We start from the raw sequence: 13,410 nt of genomic DNA on the forward strand, positions 1-13,410 counted from the left end.
ATTGTCTCTTGCACATTTGGTGCCTGAGAGGCTGGCAGAGACCAGAAGGCTCAGTGGGCAGAGAAGGTGACAGAGAGGAAAGGTGTAAGTGCCTTAAGAACTACTTTAGATGACAGCCACTAGCACAGGATGGGCTGACTGCATGTTGATCAAAATGGAACCAGGCTGATGGCAGTGAAAATGAAAATTAAAAAGGCCATGGAGGGATATTAGAACTGGGAGGTGCAGGTCAGTTGGCAGGCAAGGGAGAGCATCTTTTCCAGATGGGTGTGACCTAGTCACTTAAATGGACACAGCAAAGGTTCAGAGCTGCTCTGAAAAGGCAGGAAGAGACATGCACTCTTCAATTAAACAGCCCATGACAGCTGACCAGTGCACACAACAATAAGCTATGAAGAGAGGGCAAAGCTTAGAATAAGTATCAACATATTCCAGAGGAAAAAAAATGCTGATGATCCTTGAAAGTGTACCACTCATCTGCTAGTTATAATGATCAGTGAGATTACAAAATGTTAAGTGAGATTAGAGGAGCTGCAAATTCAAAATTTCAGCTCTAGACATATACACTTGACTGATATCTTATTAGGACAAGGTATAATGACAATATTTTGGGACACAGGTTTGAATTGCTTTCTTGAACAGCTAATTTAGCCACAAAAAAAATCTTATTCTTGATTCAGTCTCAAATGTGAAGAGAACATAGTTTGAGAGGTGCAGAACAGAAGAGGTGCTCCGTAGTAATAATCACAAGACAATACAATTTAATAATGTAGCAAAAGAGAACAGGCCAGAAAATTCAGTACATGTACATTTAGTACATGTATCTACAACTGCAAGAATGGGATCTATGAAACAAATGAAGAACTTGAAAAACAAAAGCAAAAGATACAATCAAAAAAAGCAAGAAACCTTCAAGCAGCCTGAGGTAAAATTCAAAAAAGTAGGACCCAAATGCACGCCACAATTAAGAACCCAAAGTAGTAACAAACAATCTGACACCCTCTCTGTGATTCCATGAGGAAGATAAAGGGCTTACCATAGAGAATCTGGCATTTAAAAATAATAAAACTTATGTGAAATGGAGGGCATGAAAGTCTCTGAAACATTCTAGGAAATGTAACAAACAAAGCGCATGGGTGCCCAAACTGCCAGCAGAAAGGACAGTGGAAGCAAGAAACCAGCCTGGGAGATGGTGGGATCATCTAATGACAAGGAATACAGGGCATTCAAGGACAGTAAGGCCAAAGAGAGAAATTCAGTGTATACTCTTCATAAATCCTCACTGCTTAATGTATTTTCCCAAATATTTTGCATTTCACAGTTATCATAACAATTTTGAAGGACTGAAATATGGAGTTGTTTTAATACCACATTTTCCTAAGAAAGCAATCTGACAGCCAAGGTTATTCTTTGTTAATTGATGGAGGGGACCATTATACATGTCTTGAGTCAAGGTTTTATTTAAAATATTACTACCAATGCTTTGTCAGGATGTCCTATATTGTGACTTTATAAGCTTTATAAATTCAGATTCTAAAGCACTATCTTTTTTCTTTCCTTCAGTATTATGCCACTATCCTCGTTTAAATCCAGACAGTTCACCTTTTATTTTATTTTATTTCTAATATTTGTTCACAGTAAGAAATAGCAATTACTCCTCACCTGGCAGAGCACAGTTTGTCTGTATTGATCAAACAGGATTTTAAGGCAAACCTTACAGTCCTCTGAAGGATGAAGTCATTCATATTTGAATGACACATTTAACTGCTCTCAAGGAGGAATTTCTAATACTGTTTAAATTTGCTCAAAATCCACCAAGACTGAGGCAGAAATGTTCTATGGTCTCTGTTGCAGCCCAAGCTCATCAATGTAACTCTAATGCGTAGGTCAGCAGACATAATGGGGATGTTTATTTGTTCCAACTCAAAAGATCATTTAGACTTTATTACACATTTTCTAATTAGTCTCATGCATGTGAAGGCCTGAAGTTAGGGAGCACTTTGTATCATTTCTCCTGCAAGAGCTTTTGCTCCCTTGGAAGGGAGGAAAGAGGAAAGGAAAGACTGTTGTTTTTCCCTGAAAGGAATACTCTCCAAGGAGAGCTCTAGCTCTTTTTAGTTTAATATGCATATGAAGTCCCAAGTGAAGGCTGCTATGTCCTCTATGCTCAAAAAAATCCCCAATGACCGACGATGACACTGAATACCAGATATTTACCTCATCAGACCAGAGAGGCATTCAAGAAACTCACAGTCAACTCTGACAAACAAAAGTTCTGATTCACAAAGAACTATTTAAACTGTGGAACTGGTTCTTATGATGTGATACAGAGGCAAAAAAAAATCTATACATACAGTCTAAAAGAATCAGATTGACAGAATAGTGGCAGATAGGTTAGCTTAGTGTGACAAAGTAACAGGTTTGGTGGTCTATCTGCAATTTTTATACTAAGTTTCATAAACCATCAATTGCTGCAAAACAGCAGGAAATCCCATGTTTCCTCTGTTTCTCATACCCCTTCTCTAAACATCTTCTGCTGGTATTGACAGTCCTTAATATGACAAACTCCTCATTGAGCATGATGAACCTTAACTTTAGAAAGACAAGTATATCATGAAACTAAGAAAATTACATTAGACAGCAAGAAAAGTTTTAGCTGCCATCTATTAAAGATGTTCTCTACTCCTATGATTTTCTTGATCCATAGTAATTCAGAAATAGTTATGGCACAGTCACTTTCATTCAGACAATTTTCTTGGTTAGAGTTACACAAAGCTTGAATTTTGAAAAAATCCACAAAATCAAGGCCTGTATTATTGCATAATCTTTTCTATCGCATCTATAAACTCACATATTACACAAACAAATTTCAAGTACAACTGCTTGTGTAAATAAATCATTCAATATTTAAGCTATTCCTTTGTAAGCAGACCATTTTATTTTCACTCCACTCATTCAAGACCATAATTAAACACCATGAGAAAACTCTTCCAGAAAAAATGTAGTATTCATTGAATAAATTATACACTCACCTGAAATGGCTTATTTGGTTTTCCAAAAGGGAGGAGAGTCTCTCCTTAATTTCCTCAAACCTTTCTTTCTCTTCCACAGATACCGTTCCAATTCCATCTGGCCTGTAATATGAAATGTTTAATAATCATTGATATCCCTTCATGCTGATTTGTCTGTGGACAATGATCTTTAATTCTAAAGTTTTCATTTAATGTGAGTGTTAACTCCCCTTTCCTCTTCCTCATTGTCTCCAAGGATAAACAGTTTCTTGTGAATATAGCTAAAGAACAGGCTGGACAAAAATTTCTCTTTTGAGTTGAACTTTTGAATTCAAGTCCTAAGTTTCTAAGTTTCTACATCATCTCAATATGAACACAAGTTTGCATGTAGTTCTCCCAAATCCTTTCAAAAGACAATATCTTTTCTCAAAAAAAATTAGTACTATTGTTAGAGTAGACAGGTCTACTGAAATCTTGTTAAATTTCATCTCCTTGAATCTTCTGTTTATTTTCCTAGAGGCACAATATAGCTAAAAGTGATTTTAAAGTAAAGGTGGGAGGGAAACTGGAATGATAAAAGCCACAGCAGGCAGCACCTAGGAATCCTGCATAGTGAGGACAGAGTTTGATTCCCCATCCTATATTGACAAATAGTATCATGTAATCAAGGCTTCCATATAGATGCAGTATTAAAGATGCAACGAAAAAGTCTTTAAAAACCAAAAGCTTTGGCATTTTTAAGCATCAAATTTGAGTCACAATAATTAAAAATAAGCTTATATTTAGTATGTTAAACATACACTTAGTCTAAAGTCTTAGCCTAAAGGTGTTACTAATGTATTTATATTAAAATTATGAAAAAAGTAAAAACAGAATTATATATACAGCTCCCAAACATTATTTATCCCATGCAGTCACAACTTCCCCACATACAGCATACAGTAAAAAGAAGTATGTGAAATGTTCCTGTTACTTTCTTAACTTCTTGCTCCAAGGTAACAAATAAGCTACTGCTTGTCTCCTGAGTTTGTGAACCTGACACTATGTGTGGCTCTGCCCTGTATCTTCTCCAGAGCCTCCAAAACTATCTCCGTGTTTCTAGAACTGAGAAAATTACAGTAAAATGACATAAAGAAAGACAACATTCTTTTTTGGAACATTCTGAATGCTCCAAGAATCATTCTAGGATTCTATGAGCATATTTTTTCCAAAATTGGTACTTTGACTTTCTGCACTATACTTAAACCTAGAAGGGATAAGTTGCTACCTGGTCATGACTTGAACAATTCTCTCACCATTTAAATCACTTATATTTGTGACCTGTCAAGTCAAGGTGGAAAGAATGCCTGATTTACTTAAATTATTGTGAAGACAACAATAAAAAATCAGATGTGGTGGGGATGGGAGTAGTGAGGCACATCAATGCACCGTTGTATAAATTTGATGTGAAAGAGCAAAAAACTTATCTTCTCTCTTTTGATGGATGCCAGGATACTTTACCTCAGCCTTCTGACAAACAGAATGAGCTCAAATTTAAGTAAATTGCACTGTCTGATTTCATTGTCAGGAGAGATTGTGCTCTGGACTGATAAAGTAAATAGTTCTGTCATATTAAGCCTCGCTGAGGCATGTCATATATGTGTCAGGAAAGACCTAGGGGTGCAGATAACAGTAAGTGAAAAAGGTGAGCCAGTAGGATGTCATATCTGTCATCCTGCACTAAGGCTGGGATCACTCTGTACCAGGGACCTGTCACTTCACTGAGTTTGTTGTCATTAGGAACCTTGTAGACAACAACTAAAATTTTCAGAACTGCTAAATATATGTTTGCATAGAAGCAGATGTCCCAGAAAGAGGAGTACACAAAAAAGTTTTGGAAAATGACCACCTATAGCACTGAAAAATTCACCTCTTGAAAACATGCTTCCAGAAAATATCACAGAGTCTAAACCACAAGTTTGTCTCTTCTTTTTGCAAACTTCATTGCAACAACAATATAAAAATGCATTTTTGCAACAGAGTCCTGAGACATATCATGCTGGTGATAATTTTTCTACTTTGGGGAATATATACCTACTACTGATTAGAAAAGAATCAATGGAAAAAAAACCACCTGTTTCTGAGATAAGCTGAAATATTAAAAATAAATAAATATTTCAGTATTTCCAGTAATTTAATCTTATGGATATTTTTTTCTTTATTTACTTTGAAGACTGCATAAAATAAATAGCATTGTTTTGATCTGGTTACTTTTATTTAAGCAAGGAAAATCAGACTCATACAGTCATTTAGTTTTCAAAGGTTTAGGCTATCCATAAACTATGCCAGACCTATTTTGCAATTAAAAGCAACAACAAATGTGTCGTTCCTGCTGTCTCAAATGTAATGGACTTGATTTTTTTCAATGCAAAACTAGTACTAAGCTTTGATATTGCAGCCTGGGAACTCTCTTACAAGAACGCAGCCAGAAAAGTGATGGACTGTCTTTAGAAGAGTTTTCATTTCAACATCATCTTCTCAAGAAGGTAATGGAGAGTGAATTTTCCTTTCCTCCAAACTCTTTTTCCTCCTTATTGTTCACAACGTTTTTTAGAATTAGAGAACTAGGTGAAAGAGTGAACATTCAAAACCTGAGTAGCCTTCTCTCTCTCACTTATGTTAGTTTACCATTTTTTGAGGACTCTGTCAATTGGATTTGGATTGGCTTGTCTCACCTGCTTAGATCACAGTCTAACTGGCACAGATATAATGTTGTCTCTGGCCACAAGTGAAATTGATTAATTCACTCAGACTTAAATATCAGAAGAGATTTGAAATAAATATCTCATGAACTAGAGCTAGTAAATTCAAGTGGAAAGTAGCTGTTCAACCATGAACCACTTAAATAATGAACCAAAAGTAATGGTTGATCAGAATTTCAAAACTTACTTTTTTACTGCAAAAATCTTGCAAGATTATTGTCCTGACAGCAGTTACCCTAGAGAAGCTGACTGGTTAGGCAGTGGATTTTGGTTTTCCTGTTGCAGTGATCTGTTTTTCCTCACATTATATAATCCTTTAAGGCTTAGAGCATCATCTAGAATTATTTTGATCTCTAGAGGTCTTAAAACCTGCAATAATTTGCAGAGGTCACTTGATGAATTGTAGGATTAAATTACTGTGAAGACCTGCAACAGGTAAGATAAAACTGTATTCTTGTTCCAACAGGAATTAGATAAGGACACTGGGTTGGCTGTGGATTGTTCCCAGCCCTAACTTTGGAAACAGCTTCTCCTAGTGGCCTCTCAGAGAGAGAATTGTTACCTTAAGCAAGGCTGCCTTGGAAATACTAACTGAACATGCCTTTCTTGCAATGGAACATCATTGATACTGGTGAATTTTGCATCTTTACATGTTTTAAAAATTATAAAAGTATCTTCAACGTGTTTTCTTCATTAAAAACACAGATCATCACTTTGGTGTGTCATGAAAAAAAAGGAGTATGAGGAGAGTAATGTACAGATTGATTTTCTAACATACACACAGGTATGAACAGTAAGGCTGACCAAAAAGAATTTGCCATCTTGCTAGATCAAGATGGAAAATCATTATGAAAAACAAAATAATAAAAAAAAAACTACTTCAGTTAAGGTTTTTAAGACATAGAAAAAACAAAACCAAACTTAAAGGCATCTTTCTTCTAGAAATAAATTGTTCTAGAAGACTTCCATGCTTTCTGAAAGCACTTGTTTTTATATCCAGCAGGATGTACAATCAAATGAAAGAACAGTGACAAATTTCAAATTAGCAAGATAAACTGCTTGTTTCAATACTTGTTTCTTAGAAAACCAAAGATTAAATTTTTTAGAATTTGATGTAGAATTTTTATTACCTGTTTATAGGACTTTATATTCAATAACTTAAATACACAAATTTTCCTTTAAAATGCAACTATACTAAGGCTTTTGTAGAGTCCATGGTTTATGTTACAGAAATGTAAGATTGATGATTTCAGTATCAGCTCATAAGAGCACAGAGCAGACGTCTTTTTATCACAGAAAATGAAGACAGTGCATTACTGCATGGCATTCAAACACAGCTTTAACCAGCAGACACTTGAAGACTGAGCATTTTCTTGTTTATATTAACTATTCTTCGAATATTTCTGACACAAAACTGGCACAATAGAGCCTTCTGCTGTATGCAGTTCCCAGGCTGCTCTGACATCTGCTTACAGGTCATGCCCTTTTTTCCCAACGGAACGAAAAAGATCAATTCTGAAGGTCACTAAAACAGATTAGATTATACATTGGGTTGATTTTAATAATCTTTTATGCAGTTATATTTTCTACTGAAAAGCAAAGCATGTATTAATATCATGTCATTTATATAAGGTTTATATAGGATTATGTAAAGGCAGGAATTAGTGGAAATTAATAATAAAATATTGTATAATGTTTAGGGATGGTAAGCCTACCTCTGTGTTTCATATACCTTGGACATGATCAGCTTCCAAAAAAAGAAGGATGAACTGGAAGATGCAAGGTGCTCGACACAGGGCCTAGTGCAAAACTTCTATTCTCAACAGTGCCCACAAGCCTCAGAAAAAAGGGAAGATTATGTTCACTTGGAAGAAGAGAGATAGCTTTTTATTGAGAGAATACTGCTTCTCCTTTAGCAGCACAAACTCACATAGCGTATCAATCCTAAAAGGTCATTTTCTCATTCCATTGTTCTGGGCAAATAGTGACTGATACCAAATGACTTCTGAACAAAAACATGGGTTTAAGGATGAGAAATCCACTCTCACAATTTTCATTATAAATGATTGATAGAAAAATGAGACAAACTGCAAAAACAATAGACTCTTGTTACATCTCTAGATGCTGTACCAAAGACGAGAGAGACTCGCAGACTGATGTTACACACTAACTTCCCTAAAGATCCACACTGTAAGGGACCTCAGGCTCCTTCCTCCCGCTGCTGGACAGCCTGGGAACAGATCTAGGATTGAAGCAGAAGGTCCATCTGCCAATAAAAACCAGTAGAAGCAGACCTTGCACCTGCTGTAATTACAACACAGACAGAACATGTAGGATTGATAGTGAATAAGAAACACCACAGGAAGAGGAAGCATTTTCAAGTCCTTAAAACCAAAATGTTCCACAAAATCCTGTTAGCAACATTTTTTTGAGGAAAACCATCTAAGAACAAGTCTACATGATATAAAAATATTTTATATATAAAGCTGCGCATGTGAAAACGTAACACTCCTGGGAAGAGATCAACTGGACAAAACGTTTCATGTCAGATGGAGACCATGTGCAGATAAATGGTGAAACCACTGACTGAAGTTCTGGAATTTTATTTTAAGTCATATTCCATATTGTTTATGAATGACACAAAATTAAGGAGAGCTTATGAAGATACAGACAACCTTACTGTGAAGTTAAGTTAGTCAGAGAATAAAATACCTATTCAGAAGTTCCAGAAAAAAAGTAAGAAGAGATGGAGCAATGTAATGATACTATTTTCTTTATTTTCATGAATTTCCTTGTTCCAGATTTAAAAGGGGTGATTTCTCTGAACATTCTTTTATGACTTGACTTGACACAAAGCGTAAAATTGCAATAATGTTTCTTACCACAAAACACAAAAAATGAAAAGAAATATATGAATGCATAGCACTCTCCAAAGTTTCCATAGTTTCACTTCTCTTGTCAAGTGAAACCCTTTATTCTACTCTATTTCCTCCAAGCATAACCAAAGCAAGAAGCCTATCAGAGAGAAAATCTACACTGCCAAATGATGGCAAGGACCTAAAAGTAGCTTTCAGAGAGGGCAAGGCTACTACAGAACTAGAAGATGATTTTTTTGTACTGGTGTATTATCATGAAGTAAATGATTATGAAGAAGACTTCTATGCTGGAACCCTTCCTTGTCCACAGCATAAGGACACTTCACTTTCAGCATAATACGTTTTAAAAATGAAGACAATGAAAGAAACCCCTTTATGGAACAAATGAGAAAAATAGACAGCAGTAAATTGTCAGGACCACCTGGCGACCTGAATTACCTGCAGGTATGTGAAAGTTCTCATCAAGAACTTCTGGGGAATGGGAGATAAGAATCCGAATGGGAGGATAAATATCAGAAAAAAATCTCCAGGCTGCCAAGGGAAATACTGGCCAGTAAGTAATACATGCATCCCAGAAAGTCAGAAGGAACTATAACATAAGGATAAGGATAAAAGTAAGGAAATTTGGGTAAATATTAACAATTGCCAAGTCTGCATGGCTTTGAAGCTATAAGACAGAGAAATCCTACCTTCTGATCTTGGAGTTCTCAGAAAGGATTGGAAACAGGTGGATGAGTGTGACCTGATTCATATGAAATACCTGGATTTCCAAAGCTCTTCTGACAGTCCCTAATCAAAGGCTTTAAAGGCAATTATACAGTGTCCCAGTAAAAGTTCCTACATTTACATTTAAAATTAGAGAGGTGAGTACCTGCTATGAAGGTATGTTATCAGTAAAGTTCTGCAGAGATTTGTGCTGGGACTTGAGCTATTTTATAGTATTTAGAAATTACCTGGCTAACAGCTGAGAACTGAGGTGATAGAAAATGTAATTTTAATGATAGTTATGTAGCATAGTGTGGAATTCCAGAAAGACCCCATGAAATCAGGTAGCAATACAACAGAAAACAATGACAAACATAGACAAATGTAAGGAAAACACAGTTGTTGTTCAGAATGGAGATCCTGGTTTTATGATGGATAATTCCATTAAATTGTCCCTGTTCAGTACCAGTCAAAGGAGCAAATCAACACTGGGAAACACCAGAAAAGGATAAGCAACTAGCAGACAACTTCTGTCCAATGCAATCGTTGTATTGTTCACTTCAATTCTTGATTCTTAAATAGCAAAGAGACAGAACAGGATTTTTTTTTTTTCTCCTTTACGTCTCCAATAGCAGCAGAGCATGAAATGAGATGTGTAGGAGTCAAGTTCAAAGCAATAGTTCTTCAAGCAAGAGGAGGCTGAGTTGTGGAACTTGCTGCCCAAGGTGCTGAGGGTGAAAAGGGTTCAGGGGGGCAATGGACAAGTATCTGAAATAAAGACTCACTCCAGGTTACCAAACAGGGAATACTCTGAGCTGCAGAGAGCTGGGAGTCAGAAAGAGGAAATATTGCACATGCTTGCTCTTCTTTTACTCCAAGCAGGTCAATGCTGGAGACAAATGACTGACAGGTTTGAAGAGCCCTGACTCAATATGACTGTTCTTCTATGAAACACACCTGTGCTGAAGCTTTTACAATAAAGACAAAAACTCCCAATCTGTTCATCTTCAGTTATATACTGATTTTTGTAGTCTTACTTTCACATTCACTTCTCATGTCTGAACTTCCATTTCATCAGATACCTTTCTGAATAAGAAAAGTTATAACACGGGAATATGTTTGAATTTTGAATTTTTCAATTCAGTCTGTAACTCAGCAGGTGGAAAGAAGTCACTTCACACTTCATGTGATACCCACCAGCATTCATTTCAGACAAGAGGGACTAAATAGAAGTCACAGCATGAAAAGTAGACAAGAGTGAACATGATGGGGAAGAAAACAATAGCTCCTACCTGGACTGTTTAGAATGAAATGTCATCATTCAGGAATGTCCTATCGTTCCCTGTTCTGCCCATTTCACTTTCACCAGCAATAAATTTATGCATAAGTCCAAAGCAAAAAGTTTACTTGTGAAATAACTATATTGATGAGGACTATATAGAATATTTCATATGAACGACCATGGAATATTTTAAAAGAAAATCATGGTGATGAGAAGCCAAAGGAGATGGTACAGTAAATCCACATAGCACCACAAGTACAGACAATGAAAGATTATTTTATTTACAGAAGAAAATAAAATAGCTGACTCAAAACCAAGGATGTATATTTGTTTAAACACAGCACAGCTATTTTTTTAGTGAAATATTTTCCTTGTTGGCTATTTAGGAAGAGAATGTCTTAAGACTATCATCTACAAAAGCAGAAATACCTTTTCTACATAAGCAGTGTGCTAGCCCAGTTGTAATGGACTAACAAACAGGAAAGGAAAAGAACAAATAAGCTTTTAATTTCTCAGTCTAGGACTCAGCACATTGTGTTTGACCCTGAGTAAACATTTCTGTTCCTAAACCAACAACACTGGCATAAGACACACAAAGTACAAGTATGCTTGATAAATCTAGCAGAAGTTGTTGTCTACCTCTTCATCTCAGGAAAGAATAAAAAGGAGCTGGGGACTGTTCTCTAGTCCTGAGATCAGGAGACAAGGTCTGCTGCATACAGCCTACTCTGGAGCTCAGGTATCTTCTGTTCTCCACACGTCCCTGGAGCTCTGTAAGAACAAAACTTCTGCATGTTTATTTCAGGTGTCTGGAAATAAACCCATGGTACTGTGTTAAAATCTGCAAGATTACAGCCTGCAGCATGAAAGATGCTTCATGTCCTACGGTGCAGAAAACCAGCAGAGGGGACACCTGAAGGTTCAAAAACATGTTGGAAGAATTTTGAAAACATATGAAGGGTGGAAAGAGCCAAAGCTGATTCAGATTTAGATTCTCCTCACCAGAAACAACAGTGAGAGAAACTTGTATCTGATTGTTTGACTGATGTCACTAGATTGCCTGTTATTTTAAAATTCATACATATAAGAAATGGACAATGTGAACTACAGATACAGCTGCATTTCTACATGCCCCTCTGCCACCTGACTTCAAGATCAATCTTGATGATCTTTCTCAGGCTTGGGGAGGGTCTAAGTTCCCTCTGTGAAGCAAAGGTAACATATAAATTAAATACATCATGGCCAGAGTACAAAGCCCTTTGTTCTGTGGTCTTTCTGATTCCCAGACTGACTTACAAAACAAAAATGTGTAACGCCAGGGACCAGCCTAGAACTTTGGCCTGTCATGCATTGTCTGTGAAATTCTCTTTTACCTTTTACTATTTCTCAGTGCTGCAGTAAATGAATGAATGGGTATATTATGTGCCCGTATATCTGTGTCTGTCATTCTGAGTGAGTGTGTCTGCCTCTGTCCTTGACTTACTTTTTTTCTTTCTTCATGTTTCTTTTTTCTTCCTTTTTACAATATCTCAGTTCTAGTCAGACCCTCTCTGTTCAACACTTCTTTTATTCCTAAAACACTCATAATGCTATTCAGTGAATATCTGTACTGTAGGAACAGACAGAATACAGAGTGCTTACCACTGTGTAAATGATGTGCTCTCTGAGATATTTTCATGCACTGTGTGCACGGTTGTCCTTCACTCAAATTATGAAATAAAAAGAAATGTATCTACCTTTCTTTTGAATTCTTGAAATAAGTTTGAGCAATTATCACATATGTTTGTCTGCTTAGGTTGAACCCAATAATAAAAAGGCGAGAAACAACAAAGACTTGGACTCAATAGGAAATACAAATGTGTCAGGTTGTTGAGGAACCGATGAAGAAGCAGGCTTTTACAGAGAATAGGTTACCAAATAAAAGCCAGAAATCTCCTAACTTACTGGTATGAATGTTAAGATTCTTGACAGCGTTTCAAGCACATTCAAAACCATTTCAATTTTGGATATTATTATCATGTATTATATATTGTTAGTCTACCCCAATGAAATCACTCAGGTCACAAATCCCCAGCTCCAGATGAGGCTTTGTCTGAGCCAGTGAAGGAAACAATATCCTTCCTAAGGACTAGCTCTTCTTCTCTGGCTTGAGGACAAGTAAAACAGCCTCTGTGCCTGGCTGGTAGCAAAGCAACTTAAGCATACATCTTGGGACAGAAAATGTCTCTTCCAATACTGATCAAGATTCAGTCTGGGGACTTCCTGAGAGTAATTTCCTTTTGGGATTGTGATGTTTTCCCCTAGTGGCAGGATTGGACCATTGGGAGGATATATTGGGTTTCTCCTTGCTATTTCTGGACTTCTTAAACATATTCCATACAGCAGTCTACAGCTCTAGTGCACAAAATAGACATAAATGCATGTTCTCCTATAATTTGATAGATTGCCTGCCCCACGTCCCACTCAAAGACAGGGAGTGAGTTTGTTGAGTTGCCACTGTGATGGTCAGACACCAGAGCACGTGCTCTGACGTGAGGCTGAGGGAGTTGGGCTTGCTCAGCCTGGAGAAAGGGAGGTGATGGGGTGGACTGAGCCCTCTGGGGTACACACCAGGCATAGAAATAACTACACTGAAATTTGACAGGTTCAAACAGGGTAAAGTCCTGGCTGCAAAAAGCCCTGAGCAACCTGTTCTGACCTCATAACTGACCCTGCCTCATGCAGGAGGTTTGCCTATAGATCTCCTGTAGTCCCTCCTGACCTGAGCTAGTGATCTGCAAGTGGTGCTCTCCAGC

The 13,410-nt window shown here is 36.9% G+C and overlaps 1 protein-coding gene across 4 annotated transcripts in view; it reads right to left on the reverse strand.

Moving 5' to 3' along the window:
* The window catches only part of CADPS2 (calcium dependent secretion activator 2), a 284,442-nt gene that overhangs the window by 76,426 nt on the left and 194,606 nt on the right, over positions 1–13,410 (reverse strand). For all 4 annotated transcript variants that reach the window (XM_058806125.1, XM_058806124.1, XM_058806123.1 and 1 more), the window contains exon 14: positions 3,033–3,134. In XM_058806125.1, the coding sequence (XP_058662108.1) occupies positions 3,033–3,134 (102 nt within the window). The remainder of the gene's footprint in view (positions 1–3,032; positions 3,135–13,410) is intronic.

Source organism: Ammospiza caudacuta, chromosome 5 (assembly GCF_027887145.1).
Source record: "Ammospiza caudacuta isolate bAmmCau1 chromosome 5, bAmmCau1.pri, whole genome shotgun sequence".
Classification (NCBI taxonomy): domain Eukaryota; kingdom Metazoa; phylum Chordata; class Aves; order Passeriformes; family Passerellidae; genus Ammospiza; species Ammospiza caudacuta.